The 15,941-nt window shown below is 43.1% G+C and overlaps 1 protein-coding gene across 1 annotated transcript in view; it reads left to right on the top strand.

Annotated features, from left to right (window-relative positions):
• LOC309563654 (transient receptor potential cation channel subfamily V member 5-like) overlaps positions 1-13,367 on the top strand; it is a 91,544-nt gene extending 78,177 nt beyond the window's left edge. Inside the window, exons 13-15 of the mRNA XM_082268228.1 lie at positions 1,489-1,757; positions 10,351-10,457; positions 12,666-13,367. Of these exons, the coding sequence (XP_082124354.1) occupies positions 1,489-1,757; positions 10,351-10,457; positions 12,666-13,299 (1,010 nt within the window). The 3' untranslated portion in view covers positions 13,300-13,367. The remainder of the gene's footprint in view (positions 1-1,488; positions 1,758-10,350; positions 10,458-12,665) is intronic.
• The last annotated feature ends 2,574 nt before the right edge of the window (positions 13,368-15,941 follow it).

Raw genomic sequence — 15,941 nt, 5'->3', positions numbered from 1 at the left:
CTGTTATCTTCCTGTTTTTCCAGGTCCACTGTTTTCTTGCCTCACCCATTGGGCAGGCACTAATGATGTAACTCATGATGTTGCATAATCTCAACACTTGACTCTATTTCCTGCATCTTTAAGATGCTGGGGCTGTACACTGTAAAGGCGCTTTTCCACTGCATGGAACCGAACGGTTCGGCTCGCTTTTGTGCTTTTCCACTGCTGGTACCGCATGGTACGGTGTAGGAACGGTTCACTACGGTACGGCAGACCTTTTCCACTGCATGGAACCGAACGGTACGGCTCTCAAAAACAGTACAACCTCGATTGTGGTTCCAACAGGTACCATACCCAGTACCATATCCCACAATCCTTTGCATGCAGTCACTACTAGCCACTGACTGGTAAGAGAATCCCACCCACCCCGTTGTTATCCCACCCACTTAACTTTAGTACTACTTTAAGTGGAAAAGCAAACCATACCGTACCGTACCGAACCGTTCCAACACCGTACCATGCGGTACCAGCAGTGGAAAAGCAAACCGGGCCAAGCAGGGCCGAGTAGAGCCGAGCCGGTACTTGCAGTGGAAAAGTGCCATAATGTGGATGCATTTCAATCATTGGCGTGCACACAGGGTGTGCCAGCTGTGCCTGGGCACACCCTAATCCCCTTGTGTACATTAGCTTTATTACTCTGGTGCAGGTGGGGAGATGGGAGATATCTCCTTCTTACTGGCTCTGCCAAAAGAGGTGTTTACACACTTCTTTCACTGTGCCGGCAGGGAGATCAATGTTCAGGGACCATATATATGTAGACAGACACATGCATGGGTGATTGAGCTGTGAGGTGCATCCCCCTAATGCAATAGGCAGTGCAAACCTATGATTTCAATCAATATACAGATTGCAGAGAGGTCCATTTAAGCCCCGTACACACGTACCGATCGGCCGTCTTTTGTCCGAGGGCTGTCGTGTCTGTTGAAAACTGCAAAAGACTGCACACAAATTTTGTCGGCCAACAACAGCCGACTGCAGAAGTGATGTCATGTGATGGTTAACTTTCCTTGTCTTTTTTCTTTTCTGAGCATGCCCAGTCTTGCAAATCTGCTGTCTGTCGGCCGAATTTTGTACTGACTGGCGAACAATCGGCCGTTCTGGTGTTGGCCAACAAAAATTTTAATGCCTGCATGACAGATTCTGTTCGGCCGAAAATGCGCTGTCGGCTGTCAGAAGCATCATACTAACAAGCCTACAATCGGCCAATCGTTCGGCGGCCGAATATTTACGGCCGACAATCGCTACGTGTGTACGGGGCTTTAGTCCTGCAGGAGCTTGTGACCACTGCAACCCTTGTTCCCAAAATGGGGCTCCCATGCATTGATGCACCAAAATGCACATAGGCCTGTAGTTTAAAACCATTTTTAAGAAAATTATGTCTCCTCTTCTGTATTAAAATGCAACTGATCATGTTCATCAATCTCTTTGTTTGTGTCTTCCTTCTGCCAGCATTTTACGTCATCTTCCAGACAGAAGATCCCAGCCAGTTTGGATGGTTCTACAACTACCTCATGACTATTTTCAGTACCTTTGAACTTTTTCTCAACGTCATCAACGCCCCCACGAACTATGATGTGGACCTTCCATTTATTTTCCACATTATATATTTTTCCTTCACCATCCTCGCCAACCTCCTGATGCTGAATCTGCTGATCGCCATGATGGGAGACACCCATTGGAGGGTGGCACAGGAAAGGGATGAGCTGTGGAGAGCTCAGGTACCACAAGGGTTGATAGCCGAAAGATTATTTTTTTTTGAGATTTATATAGCACCAACAGTTTTCACAGCACTTTACAATATAAAGGTGGACAGTACAATTACAACACAGTGTCACGTACCTGGTCGGTGAGCCTGACGTGTAGAGGAGGGCCTCTCCTACAGCTCCAGCTTGGGGGCCACTGATAGCGAGCCACAAAAGCACGGGGACGTAAGAGCATCTATAATTAGTCCAGTAGTCAGCATGGCAGCAGTCAGCATATAGATGTGGCAGCAAGTGGGCTGGAAGTGGAAGAGCTGGCACGCACCTTGGCAGACTGTAGAAGGCAGCTGGAAGCAGGATTTGCTAGACTGATTGTTGTAGCAGGCCGGATGAGCAGGATGCAGGGTCAGACAAGCCGTATTGGTAATGGTCGGGAAAATTAGATATAGAAGGCAGACAGGAAGCCAGGTCGGTGAGCCTGATGTGTAGAGGAGGGCCTCTCCTACAGCTCCAGCTTGGGGGCCACTGATAGCGAGCCACAAAAGCATTGTGGTTAGTATTTTGAATTTTATACGGTGGGGTAGGGGAAGCCAGTGAAGGGATTGGCAGACAGGGGCAGACAGGGGCAGCAATCATGGATCCGTTAATATGGTGTATTAGTCTAGCAGCAACATTGATTGGACTGAAGCGGGGATAGCCTGTGTAAAGGTTGGTGAGTGAGGAGGGAGTTGCATAGTTAGTGAGGTTGAAAAGAGACACCAGTCTATCCAGTTCAACCTATGATGTGTGTGTGTGTGTGTATAAGTAGTTATGTCAATAGTACATCGAATACCCCTGTATGTTGTGGTAGTTAGGGTGCCCATCTAATAGTTTTTTGAAACTATCAATGCTCCCTGCTGATACCACTGGAAGAGAAGCATCCCTACTGCTCTGACAGTAAAGACCCCTTTACGCAGTTAAAAGTTAAACCGCTTCTCTTTTAATTTTAGTGAATGGTACACCACGTGTCTTTTTAAATTCCCTTTTGCTGAAAAGTGAAACGTTTATTCCCTATGCTAGGGTTGCCAGTACGGTATTTGAACATCGCTATCATATCCCCTCTCAAGTGTCTCTTCTCCAGAGAGAATAAGTTCAATGCTTGTAGTCTTTCCTCATAGCTGAAGTCCTCCAGTCATATGAAAAAGAAAAGATGAACACACCCTATTGGTTACCTCTAAAAAGTTTATTAATTTAGGCAAATGTAACACTTGACAGCAACAGAATCCAAAGATCCCACAAAACCCTCACCCAAGAAAATTGGAAAACAAACTTAAGCCCTTACAAAGTTCCGGTGGGCAGAACGAAACATGTAGACACAGGGACGAGCCCCATCCACCCTGTCTTGCCGCATGAGTTATACCTTGGTACACCCGATGTAAGTACCAGCCTGGACTATCTGAGACTGATTAGTATATAGCGGGAGCTGATTTTCTTTCCCCCCACCACTACATCGTAAGTCCGTTGAGTCCAAGATTGTAATGCAAATCAATCAACTCTTCAAAATGTATCTTCATCAGAGGCAAGCACTAGACATAATGCAGCACAGCGGAAAACCACCCGACAGGTCCGAGGATCCTGAGTAATACTGTCCTAACGGACCCAAAGTGATTGTGTAAATGGTCAAATCGGCTGTATGCTGAGGGAAGGGTAAGAGTTATGGGCCATACACACTATTAAGATTTTCTGAAGACTTTTTCCTTTAGACTTACCAAAACCATATAATATGAGGTCAAACCTAAACACTTTCAATTTGTATGCAATCTGGCAGGCCCTTGCACTACATAGAAAAGGCAAATCTGAAGGAAAAAATTTTCAGAAAATCTTATAGTGTGTATGGCCCTTTACTCTACTTTTAGGACCACCTTAGTGCTACAGGCCGGACCACACACCTATGAGAGTCTAATACAATTATATATTCCATTCATCAAGGACTGGATGCTTTTGCCTATGTCTTCTCTTTGGTCCATGCTGCTCTGATTTCTCCCCTGTTTCCGTACAAGCTGTGATACCGATGGTGGATTGCTATATGGTTAAGTGTGCTTAATCTTAGACACTTACCTGGTTAAATAGCACCTCTCTTGGGAACGCATTACCATCTACAACTCTACAGGATCTCTGTGTCTGTACATTGGATATGGGCTGTAGCTCATTATGCTGTTTTATCTAATTATAACAGTTCATAATATTATGTTTTTTTGCTTGAGCTCTGCAGTGTTTGTCTCCTCTGTATTTAGTCCCTACCTTGTACAACCCTAGCACCTCATTGACCCATTGTGGTTTTAAGGTGGGGTACAGGTCTCTCGGAGTACTGATACTTTTATAGTAGCTGTCTCCATTGTGGAGTTATTCATGCAGGCTTTTTTGGCAGGAAGGAGGGGGTTCTGAGGGGAGTTTATCACCAGCTCCCACGGGAGTACTTTTTTGAGTGGGGTTTCATATAGGGTGTTTTTTGAGTGAATTAGGTGTGTGTTAACTGAGTGGAGTAGGTTTGGGGGAGGGTTTTGAGGGCTCTTTGGATTATGATGCTGTCAATTGTTACATTTGCCTAAATTGGCAAATTTGATAAACTTTTTAGAGGTAATCAATAGTGTGTGTTCATCTTTTCTTTTTCTTGTTTTTTATTTTTTTTATATGATGTTTTTTAAGGGGTAGGACCTCTTCTCTTTGTATAGGTAGTTCAGAGCTCCCAGACTTGTATATATATTTTTTCTCTTTTTTTAAATTTTTGTTTTGGTACCTGAAGTCCGCCAGTCCCTTTTATTAGCTTTATTGCCCTTCTCTGGACTCTATCCAGTTCCAGCACATCTTTCCTGAGTGCCCAGAACTGGACGGCATACTCAAGATGTGGCCGGATCAAAGTCTTGAAGACTGGGGAAATTATTTTTTTATCTCTAGAGTGAATACCCTTTTTAATACATGCCAGTCTTCTGTTGGCTTTGCTTGCAGCAGCTTGGCATTGCATGCCATTGGTGAGCTTGTCATCTACTAGAACCTCCAGGTCCTTTTCCATCCTAGATTCCCCCAGAGGTTCTCCCCCTAGTGAGTAACTTGCATTCATATTTTTGGCACCCAAATGCATTACCTTACATTTTCCAACATTAAACCTCATTTGCTATGTAGTGGCCCACCCCATCATTCAGGTCTTCTTTTAAGGTTTCCACATCCTGCGTAAAAGTTATTGCCCTGATTAGCTTAGTATCATCCGCAAATACTGAGATTGAGCTGTTTATCCCATCCTCTAGATCATTTATGTTTTTCATTTTTTTTAAATCAAGAACAAGTTTATTGATATGCCAACAAACAATACAGCAGTGCAATAGTACAGGTGCATACATAGCAATACAAATACAGCTGAGGGTTACAAAGTTTAACTATCGTGCAAACAATTACCACCAAGCATATCTCTGCCTCTGCACAGTAAGAAACAAGTGCAATTCTACTGTAACAGTCTGTCCAATACCAGATAGGTAGGAGCTAGACCCGGGGTAGCTAGCAAGCTACCCCATCATTTTTCAAACTTAAGAGGGAAACCTCTGTGCTGATAGATAAGCTTTTCAAGTCACAGTGTGTTGCCCATCTGTTCAAGCCACATTCTGTGTGTGGGTGGTTCAGGTGCGATCCAGTGTACCAACAAAAGTTTGCGTGCCTGAAATAGGGCTCTTGCCATCCCCTCCCTCAGACATCTGTCCCAAGTGACCATGTTGAGTATACCCAATATACGTTTGGGATCCAAAGGGACCACTATACCCAGAGCAGTATTTACCGTGGCCACTACCCTGGACCAATATCGGTGCAAATTGGGGCATCTCCACAGCAAGTGAATTATGTTGCCTGTCTACCCCCCCAACCCCACATTTACAACTATGCGCGTCTGGTCTTAAACCCATCGAGTTTAGTTTGAGCAGAGTGTAGTGAACCCTAAGAAGAATTTAAAGTTGGGAAACCTTCAACAAGCATATCCTGACCGCCTCCAATGCCTCCTCCCATTGTTCACCCGGAATCTCACCCACATCCCTTTCCCATTTATCACACAAATTGCTTGGAAATCTCTACAAGTACACCCCCAAAAGGTTAGCATAGCAACCCGATATCTCTAGATCCTTTATGAATAAACAGGATTGGTCCCAGGACAGATCCCTGGGGGACCCCACTTTCCACACCAGACCATTCCAAGTACTCGCCATTTATCACCACCCTTTGGACTTGCCCCTGAAGCCAGTTTTCAGTCCAGGTACTTGCCCTTTGGTCCATACCTTCATACCTTAGTTTGCACAGTAAATGTTTGTGGGGAACTGTATCAAATGCCTTTGCAAAATCCAGATCCAATACATCTACAGGCCTTCCTATATCTAGATGGCAGCTCACTTCTTCATAGAAGGTTAATAGATTGGTCTGGCAAAAACAATTCTTCATGAATCCATGCTGATTACTACTAATGATACCGTTTTCATTACTAAAGTCTTGTATTAAGTCCCTTCTCAACCCCTCCAATAGCTTGCAGACTATTTGATTTCTTTAGTGAAGACTGAGGAGAAGAATTTATTCAAATCCTTTGCTTTCTACCAGTCCTTTGTAGCCAAATCTCTTCATCATCCTTTATGGGGCCAATATGTTCCAGTCTCACTTTCTTACTATTTAAATACTTAAAGAATTTCTTTTTTTTTTTTTTTACTCTCTTCCGCTTTATGCCTTTCCTGTTCTATCTTAGCCACCTTGATTGCACTCTTACATTTCTTATTGCATTTTTTTGTATTGTTGGAATGCCAACAATGACCCCTCAGCCTTGTATTTTTTGAAGGCCTTTTCCTTTGTTTTCATATGCATTTTTATGTTGGAGTTTAGTCCCCTAGGGTTTATTTTAGCTCTTTTAAACATATTCCCTGTTGGAATGCAGTGGCCAATACCTTTATTTAGTATGTATTTAAAGCATTCCCCTTTTTCCTCTGTGTTCTTTGTTCCTAAGATTCTATCCTAAATAATATCGTCTAGCAAAGAGCTCAGTGTAGAGACGTTGGCTCTTTTGAAATTCAGTGTTCTTGTATTACCCTTGTGTTTTCTATTTCTGTGATTTATACTGAAACTAATTGACCTGTAATTACTGTTTCCTAAGTTGTCCCGTATTTCTACATTCTCGATCAGGTCTGTATTCCTAATCAGTAGGTCTAGTAACACCTTGTTTCTTGTTGGTGCTTTCACCATCTGACCCATTAAATTGTCCTGCAAAATGTTTGCGAAATGGCGAGCCTTAGACAAGTGTGTGGTTCCTTCTGCCCAGTCGATATCTGGATAATTAAAATCCCCTATTATAATGACATTTCCCATCCTTGCCGACATTCCAAGCCACGATAGGAGGTCCACCTCCCCTTCCTCCCTCTGATTATGGGCCTATAGCATATGTCCAGTATTACTTTCCCCTTAGTTTCCTCCACTACTTCAGTATTTAAGGCAAGATATAACTGAGGAGAGAATAAGTTATTTTGTGGTGTCCTTTTTCAGGAAGGGGCAAATTCTGGAAATGTTGCAGAGGTTAAGACTAGGGATGATCGAACTTTTCAAAAGTTCGGTTCGGCCAGAACATCCGAACTTCCCGAAAGTTCAGCCCGGATTTCAGAACCCCATTTAAATCAATGGGACCCGAACTTCGGTAATCAAAAAACACCATTTTGAAGCCCTAAAACCCAATAAATGCCCCTAAAAAGTGCCTAGGGCTCTGGGTCATACCCAGGGACTATTAACCGGTTGCCGATTGCGCACAGTATATTTACTGCGGCAGTCAGCCCCGGCCAGGCAGAGTGACGTAGATCTACGTCACTCGCCTGTCACTGCTATTAGAGCCAATAGCGGGCGAGCGCGCGCCCGCTGAGGCGCGCGCCCGCCTCGGCTCGTTCAGGGAGGAGTGCGGGCGTGTGACCGGCGGACCCGATGTCCGCCGGTCACACTACGATCGCCGGTACAGCGGGAGAAAGACAGAGCGGCTTATGTAAACAAGCCACTTGTCATTCTCCCTGTGTAAAAATGCAGATCAGACGGTTCTACTATGTAGAACCGTTGATCTTTGTTTTTACACCAATAGCATTGTCCCACTACAGTTAGAAGCATGCCCCTAGGACACACTTAACCCCTCCCTGTCCCATACAGTTAACCCCTTCCCTGCCAGTGTCATTTTTGCAGTAACAGTGCATATATATAGCACTGATTACTGCAGTAATGTCACTGGTACCCCCAAAAGTGTCAAAAATGTCAGTCAAGGGTCCGATCTGTCCGCCGCAATGTCGCAGTACCGCAAAAAAAATCGCAGATCGCCGCCATTACTCGTTAAAAAAAACCCCCCAAAAATGACAAAAATTTTTCCCTTTGTTAGTAAACGCGATAACTTTTGCGCAAACCAATCAAAATACGCTTTTTGCGATTTTTTTTTTTTACCAAACATATGTAGCATAACACAATTTGGCCGAAAATGTTAAAAAATTTTGATTTTTACATTATTTTTTGGGGGAATTTCATATAAAAAAAAGTGAAAAATATTGTTATTTTTTGCAAAAATTATGCTCTTTTTTTGTTTATAGCGCATGATCAAAAAATCGCACAGGTGATCAAATACCACCAAAAGAAAGCTCTTTTTGTGGGAAAAAAAGGACGTGAAATTTGTTTAGGTACAGCGTCGCACGACCGCGCAATTGTCCGTTAAAGTCACGCAGTAAAAAATTGCAAAAAAACCCCTGGTCAGGAAGGGGGTAAAACCTTCCGGGGCTTAAGTGGTTAATCACACAAAAAAAAAGTTCTTAAAAATTGTCATTTTTGATAGAGAGCCAATTATTGAAAAAATTAAAAAAAAAAAAATTGGATTTAGTATCTTGGGGGTCTAAAAAGTGTACCTGTGAAGTTTCAGCTCTGTAGCATGTCCAGAACCATAAAAAAAAAAAAGATTGTTTGTATTAGGTCGCTTATAGAACAGGGATATGGCTTCGCTATTTTCACACCTTGCCGGTTTAGTAGCAGGCGTTTTTTTGGGCGTTTTTTGGGGTCTTTTGAGGCAGGCAAAACATCTGAACTTGTGTATACGGGTATATATACACACATACTTGTATGTATATATACACCTAGACATATATAGGTGTGATAGTAGCAGAAATATATGCTTGCGCTAATGAAATAATTTACACTAATATGGCTCCGCTCCTATAAGACCTATATATGTGTAAGGGTAAAATACATATAAGTATGTGTGTATATATACCACTATACACAAGTTCAGATGTTTTGCCTGCCTCCAAAAACCCCCAAAAAATGCCTGCAACAACACACCTGGGCGTTTTTTTTTTTTTTTTGTTTTGGCACTAGCGTTTTTTTGGGCATTTTTTTGGGTTCTTTGGAGGCAGGCAAAACATCTGAACTTGTGTATAGGGGTATATATATATATATATATATATATATATATATATATATATATATATATATATATATATATATATATATACACACACTTATATGTATTTTACACATACACATATATAGGTGTGATAGGAGCGTAACTATATTGATGTTATTTATTTCATTAGCGCAAGTAGTGTTTTCTGCTCCTTTCACACCTATATATGTGCAGGTGTATATATACATACATGGGTGTGTATGTATATATATATATATATATATATATATATATATACCCCCTATACACATGTTCAGATGTCATGCCTGACTCCAAACATGTCCTCAAAAAATCCCTATAAACGCCTGCAGCCAAAAAGCAGGCTGACCGGCGAGATTAGTGCACCGAATGTGACTTAAGAGAAACTATCTTTTCTCTATAGCAGTCACCCTGATATGGAAGGGCTTGTTCACCCTGCCATAGCAGTCAGTGTCAGTTCACCCTACACTACATTACGGTCACCCTGGCACTGAACACTTTCCCTACAGAAACTAAATTTTTGCATCTAACTAAAGTGTAAAAGCGCACCCTAACTACACTAGATATCCCTTTCCTCACACTAATAAATGCTAAATGCTAAATGACACTTTTAAGGGACTTCCATGTCCCTGTATTACAATGCTAGGAATTTGGCGGGGGCTATCTTATATACTGGGGGGGGGGGGGTAATTCACTAATGATTGGCCTAGGGACCCCCTAGTCACTCCAATCACATTCCTAGCATTCTCCAGCCCCCTCAATTGGCTTTTACTAATGGTTCTGGTCCAATCACAGGCTTTTAAAGCCCATTTCCTGGCCCATTGCATTTTGGTCGGTTCTGGTTGCCGAATTACAAACTTTTTCAGCAAAAAGTTCTAAATTCGTCCAAACCCCTTGAACACCCAATGTTCGGTTCGAACCGATGGTCGACCCGAACCGTTCGATCATCACTAGTTAAGACTGAGCTAGTTAATGAATGTGGGGCTTGAAGGAGAGGTCAGAGTCAAGGAATACACCTAACATGAGATCTTAGGATATATACATATTCATACTGTATGTGTCCCAATTTAATTGTTTTGAAAATCAAATTTAAGTATATTGTACAACAATTTATTTCAATGTCACAGTAAAGACATACATATACCTTGCCTCTCTTTTTATCAGGTTGCTGCAACCGCAGTGATGTTGGAGAGAAAGCTCCCACGATTCCTCTGGCCTCGATCAGGCATTTGTGGCACAGAATATGGATTAGGAGACCATTGGTACTTACGGTGAGGTGAATTGCTGTAGTTGGCATTTTCTTTTTACCTCTGTTTTCAGAGAGCTCCAGGATGTATTTAAACCCTTTTACTGCTACCAATGTATCTCATATGGCAGTAATAGTGACGGGGGTTTACACAAATATTGTGCACATTTCACAAGCTGGCTGTTGGCTTTCAGGTTGAAGCAATCTGGCAGCTCTCCGCACGGTTGGTGTCACCAGGTAGAGAGAAGGAAGACCAATATTATTCCATTCGTTATCTCCCCTAGCTAGTAAGAACATGGAAGCCACGAAGATTTTGTCACTTATGGTTACTTCTGTCAATTTCCCTGGCTACTATGGTCAGGGAAAAAGCCCTGCATTGAGTGCAGGGGAGACATTAGGGGTCTAATAGACCCCTGATGACTTAATGAGGAGATCCTGTTAAATTAAAATTGCATAGCGCATATAGAAGGCTTTTGGTCCCCCTATGTGATAACAATAAAGATAAGTGAAACTTAAAGGTACACCCAAGAACTTAAACCCCCTAAAAAAATGTTGTGCCTGCTCTGCCCCATCTCCAAGTACATGCACATATGTATGTAAATGCACATGTTGAAGGCACCTACATAAGAAAACACTGATTGCCTTACACATGTTAACATACCTTGTGACAGCAATAAAAGTGATAAAGAAAAATTAAAGCAACAGTGTCAAAAAAAAAAAACAAATTAATAATTTAAAAAATGACTGCACGCAAAGGCGAACCTACGTGTTGGCTCAACACACACGCAAACAGCGATCATCCTACACATGGGAGGTACCACCATGAACGTCAGATCATGAGCAGTAGTTCTAGCACCAGACCTCCTCTGTAAATCTAAAGTGGTAACCTGTAAAGGCTTTTAAAGCATCACCTATGGATAGTAACATTTATGTCGTTTGTCACTTTTGCACAGGCGTGTGCAATTTTAAAGCGGCTGGGGTGGGACAAATTTAGATGGGCAGGGGCGCCAGTTTTTAGTCTTGCCTAGGGCAGCACAAAGCCAAAATACACCACTGCTTCCATCACTGAGTCACAAGACCCACAGTTGAGAGTCAGAGGGACAAGGTTCTTCCGTCAGTATACCAGTCTCTTCCTAATGTCCCTTCTATAGTTTTTCCCAGCCAGGTACACTCCCAGATAACATACTCATTCCCAGGACTCCACCATTTCTCACATAATGGCACTTTTCCACTGCAAGTACCGGCTCGGCTCTACTCGGCCCTGCTTGGCCCGGTTTGCTTTTCCACTGCTGGTAAGGCATGGTACGGTGTTGGAACGGTTCGGTACGGTACGGTATGGTTTGCTTTTCCACTAAAGTAGTACTAAAGTTAAGTGGGTGGGATAACAACGGGGTGGGTGGGATTCTCTGACCAATCAGTGGCTAGTAGTGACTGCATGCAAAGGATTGTGGGATATGGTACCGGGTATGGTACCTCTTGGAACAACAATCAAGGTGGTACGGTTTTCGAGAGCCGAACCGTTCGGTTCCATGCAGTGGAAAAGCGCCGTCGTACTGTACCGTACCGAATGAATCGTTACTACACCATACCATGCGGTACCAGCAGTGGAAAAGCACAAAAGTGAGCCGAACCGTTCGGTTCCATGCAGTGGAAAAGCACCATTAGAGGACTCTGTCCAGGCCCCTAAGGCCTTACACAACCCGCTAGAGGAATTGCAGAAAAAGGTCAAGGGAGACAGGATGACTCACCTGGGAATTCAGCCTTTTAGCTCAGCTCTGTTCAGGCTCACAACTTGCAGCTCTGAGGTGTACTGTTCACATACTATAGATTCTCTGGGCCCCACCTCAAGCTGGCGTTTATATAGGTACTAACTCCACCCATTACATCACTACAGGGGGGGTTATTGTAAAAGGGTAGCTAACACTTGCTTATAACTTTCCCCTTACCATGCCATAATGGCAACAGAGCCATCTAGTTGGCAGGTAAGCTATCTGCACCTGCCAACGTCAACACATCCTCCATACACTAGAAATGAGTTATTGTTTGATAGGTATGGGTAGCTAAATGCCACTAGTTTATTAACCATACTCACAGATGTTATATATTTTCATACTTGACAGTAGATAATGCACTTTGCACCATCTACTTTTGGATAAAGGGGGTCAGTAATTGCATAAAAAGAATTTATTGCAGAATGAAAAAAACACTCTAACCTAATCTTTTGGTACTACAGGGTCGTGGTAAGAAAGGACAATAGTCAGCAGAAGATCCTTCGTTATGTCGAAGCTTTCCAAGGACAAGAAGAAATCAATAACTCACGCCATAAAACCTCAAATGACCTAAAAGAAGACCAAGTTGTAAAGCCAGATCTGCCCAAATTAATGGTGACTGAGGCAGATGAACCACCAAGTGATCTAATAAAAACCTTTCGCACAGCCAGTACTCAAAGTGCTTCACATATGGCTCATTTGGACATACCAAAAGTATGCGTGGAACCATCTACGTCCAGGCTTCAGTCTTTAGAACAGGATGTGCCAGTGTTTAGGAAGGCCAATGGACATGGCTGGAAGATCTTAAGGTCAATTCCCTTACAACGATTACAAGTACAAACCTCTCAAGCCATCCACAGTGATGAGGATAAAGCCAGAACACAAAGTTCTTCAGATGTGACTTTTTTGGACGTACCACAAGTATACAGGGAACCATCTAGATCCGGGCTTCAGTCTTTAGAACAGGAAATGCCAGTGGTTAGTAAGGCCAGTGGACGTGGCTGGGAAATCTTAAGGTCAGTACCCCTACAAAGAATACAAGCACAAACCTCTCAAACCATCCACATTGACGAGGAGGAGGAAATACACCTTGTCTGATATTTACATTTCATTTTTGAAATTTAAGAGATACTTTATATATTAGAAATATTAATCATTCCCTGGGGGGAGAGCCCCACTATGGAGAAAAAAAACTGATGTTTCTTCTTAAAAACCTTAACTCAGTGAGTTGACCTACACTTTTAATTGAAAAACTCATGTAAAGCTTCTGCCGTATTATAGTTATACACAGGTAGAGGATGTGGACAATGAAAACTTTGGAGGATATGCCAAAAATTAGGAAACGTGTCATTGTATGAGAAGTTACCTTGTTTTATATCCTGATGTTTTATAACATCCATAGATGCTGTGAAGTGTTAAAATAAAGAAATTTTCTTATGTGTATGTATATATGTAGCAGGACTTTTTATGATGACCTTCAACAGTGATTACCATGTTTTATGTTGGTTGCCGTTTGTACAACACCCACATGGATGTTTATCCCCTTGGGTGTCCCCATGCCAGAGCTTGCCAGAGCTTGTAAGTATTGGGATAGTGGATATATAAATGAGATTTTTTATGATGTCAAATTATTGTAAGGTGTTGGCCTTTCAGCAATTTGCACCCCCCCCCCCCCCCCGATGGATCCAAGGTGTTGTGATTCTTACAGGCCCTTTTGGTCAACCCAAGACCTCTCTCTGTGCACAGTTACCAGGCCTCCTGAGAAAATGTGAAATACTTTCTGTTTTAAAGTATTAATTAAAAATGTTGAGAGATGTATTTGTAATAATAATGTGTTGTATTTCCATGATGATATAGTGCAATAATAAATACACCACCGCATCCAGAGGAAGCAGCACCCACCACGAAATGGGTTAATGGTGACACTGGAGAGGACTCCTTGACATACTTTATTGGATACATTTATCTAATATTTTGTGGCAATTAACATCTGGCAGGTGTTTAGTCCCGGTTTTAAAGACAATGGTTTATGTACTCATCTTCTATAGGTGTCTTTATACTTTGCATGTGTTATTTTAATGGATATAATAAATTATGTGTTTTTATAATCTTGTCTGCCTCATGTTGTACCTCTAAAAGTCGTACTTTATGCAGCACTTTGTCTCTCTATTCTTTCCCTGTAAATATCATTCTTTAATTTGTCTTTTATAAAATCAGGAATATTATTTGTAAAATACAGCTTTTTTAAATCTTTTTAGGTTACATGGGGTGCTGCACTGGCGATGGGGGTGGGGGGGATTCGGCCGCCGCAGACGCAAGTTATCCTTTGGGGTCTGCGTCCACGCACCCTGCGTGCTCGGATAGTGTGGATGATTTCTCTGGTCCTCTAGCTGCACATGAAAAGGCGCTAGTGGATGCACTGATTGTATCGGTGCGGGAAACCTTACATATGGAAGATGCGACTAAAGCCCCGTACACACGCAGAGATTGTTGGCCGTAAATTGTTGGCCAACGTCCGATCTGCCGATTGTAGGCTTGTTAGTATGATGCTTCCGGCAACCAACTGCGAATTTTCGGCCGAAAAAAATCTGGTGTGCATGCTATAAAATTTTTGTTGGCCAACAAAGAACGGCCGATTGTTCCTCAGTCAGTACAGATTTCGGCAGACAAAAATGAGATGAGCAAGACTGGGCATGCTCAGAGAAGAAAAAACACAGGGAAAGTCAACCATCACATGACATCACTTCTGAAGTTGGTTTTTGTTGGCCAACAAAAGTCCAGTGCAAGTCTAGAGCACATTCTAACCAACAAACAACACTGGACAAAAGTTCAGTGCCGATCAGTTGGCCAACAATCTGTGCGTGTGTACGGGGCTTTAGACAGCATCAGAGGCGCAGGTCACCTTTGGCACCCACAGGTCCTCCAAAGCAGCGAGGGTGTTCCTCTTTCCAGCCTACTTTGACGATATTGTCTCAAAACAGTGGGGGTCCCCAAAAAGCACCTTTGCAATCCCTAAGCATTTTGCAATGCGGTACCCTTATGGGGAGTCCCTCCTTAAAAAAGGGATGGTACCTCCTGTAGTGGACTCCTCAGTTTCCAGGTTGAATAAAGCCACTGTAATACCGGTTAAAGGGTCCCCGGTCTTCTCAGATCCGGCTGATAGAAGGTGAGCGGCCTGGACCCGCCATATGTTCACTGTGGCTGGGTCAGCACTTAGGCCGGTGTTTATCATCAGCCTGGTGTTAAGCTATCACTAAATGGACCAAAATTTTACGCCGGGACCTGGAGGAGAAACAGCTCCCTCCTGCTTTTGTGGTGCTGGCGGACCAGTTGGTCCAAGGGCTACAGTTCGTCTGTGACACCTCTTTGGGTGCCACTCCCCTGATTTCTAGACTGTCTTCAGCGCATTATCTGGCTGAAATGCTGGTCTGTGGACCAGGCTTCTAAGAAGGCTTTGTCCAATCTTCCATTCGTGGGGGATCTCCTGTTTGGAGCTTCCTTGGATGACATCATCAAAGGCCTCACGGGGGGGGAAAGAGTACTCTTCTTCCTCAGGCTTCCAAGGGTAAGGAGTCCCATCGCAGACGGGGACCTTCCATTTCGGCTCACAAGCGGCCTTTTTGCCCCTCTGGGTCTCAAGACAGGGGATCTAAACCCTTCAGGGCTTTCACTGGAGGTTCCAAGAAGTCCTGGTCGGGCAACCCAAGAGCAGGTTCTGCCTGGCCTGCGGATAAAAATTC

This window comes from Pelophylax lessonae (assembly GCF_965119305.1).
Source record: "Pelophylax lessonae genome assembly, chromosome: 9".
Taxonomy (NCBI): domain Eukaryota; kingdom Metazoa; phylum Chordata; class Amphibia; order Anura; family Ranidae; genus Pelophylax; species Pelophylax lessonae.
This window is presented reverse-complemented; position numbering and strand designations above follow the sequence as displayed.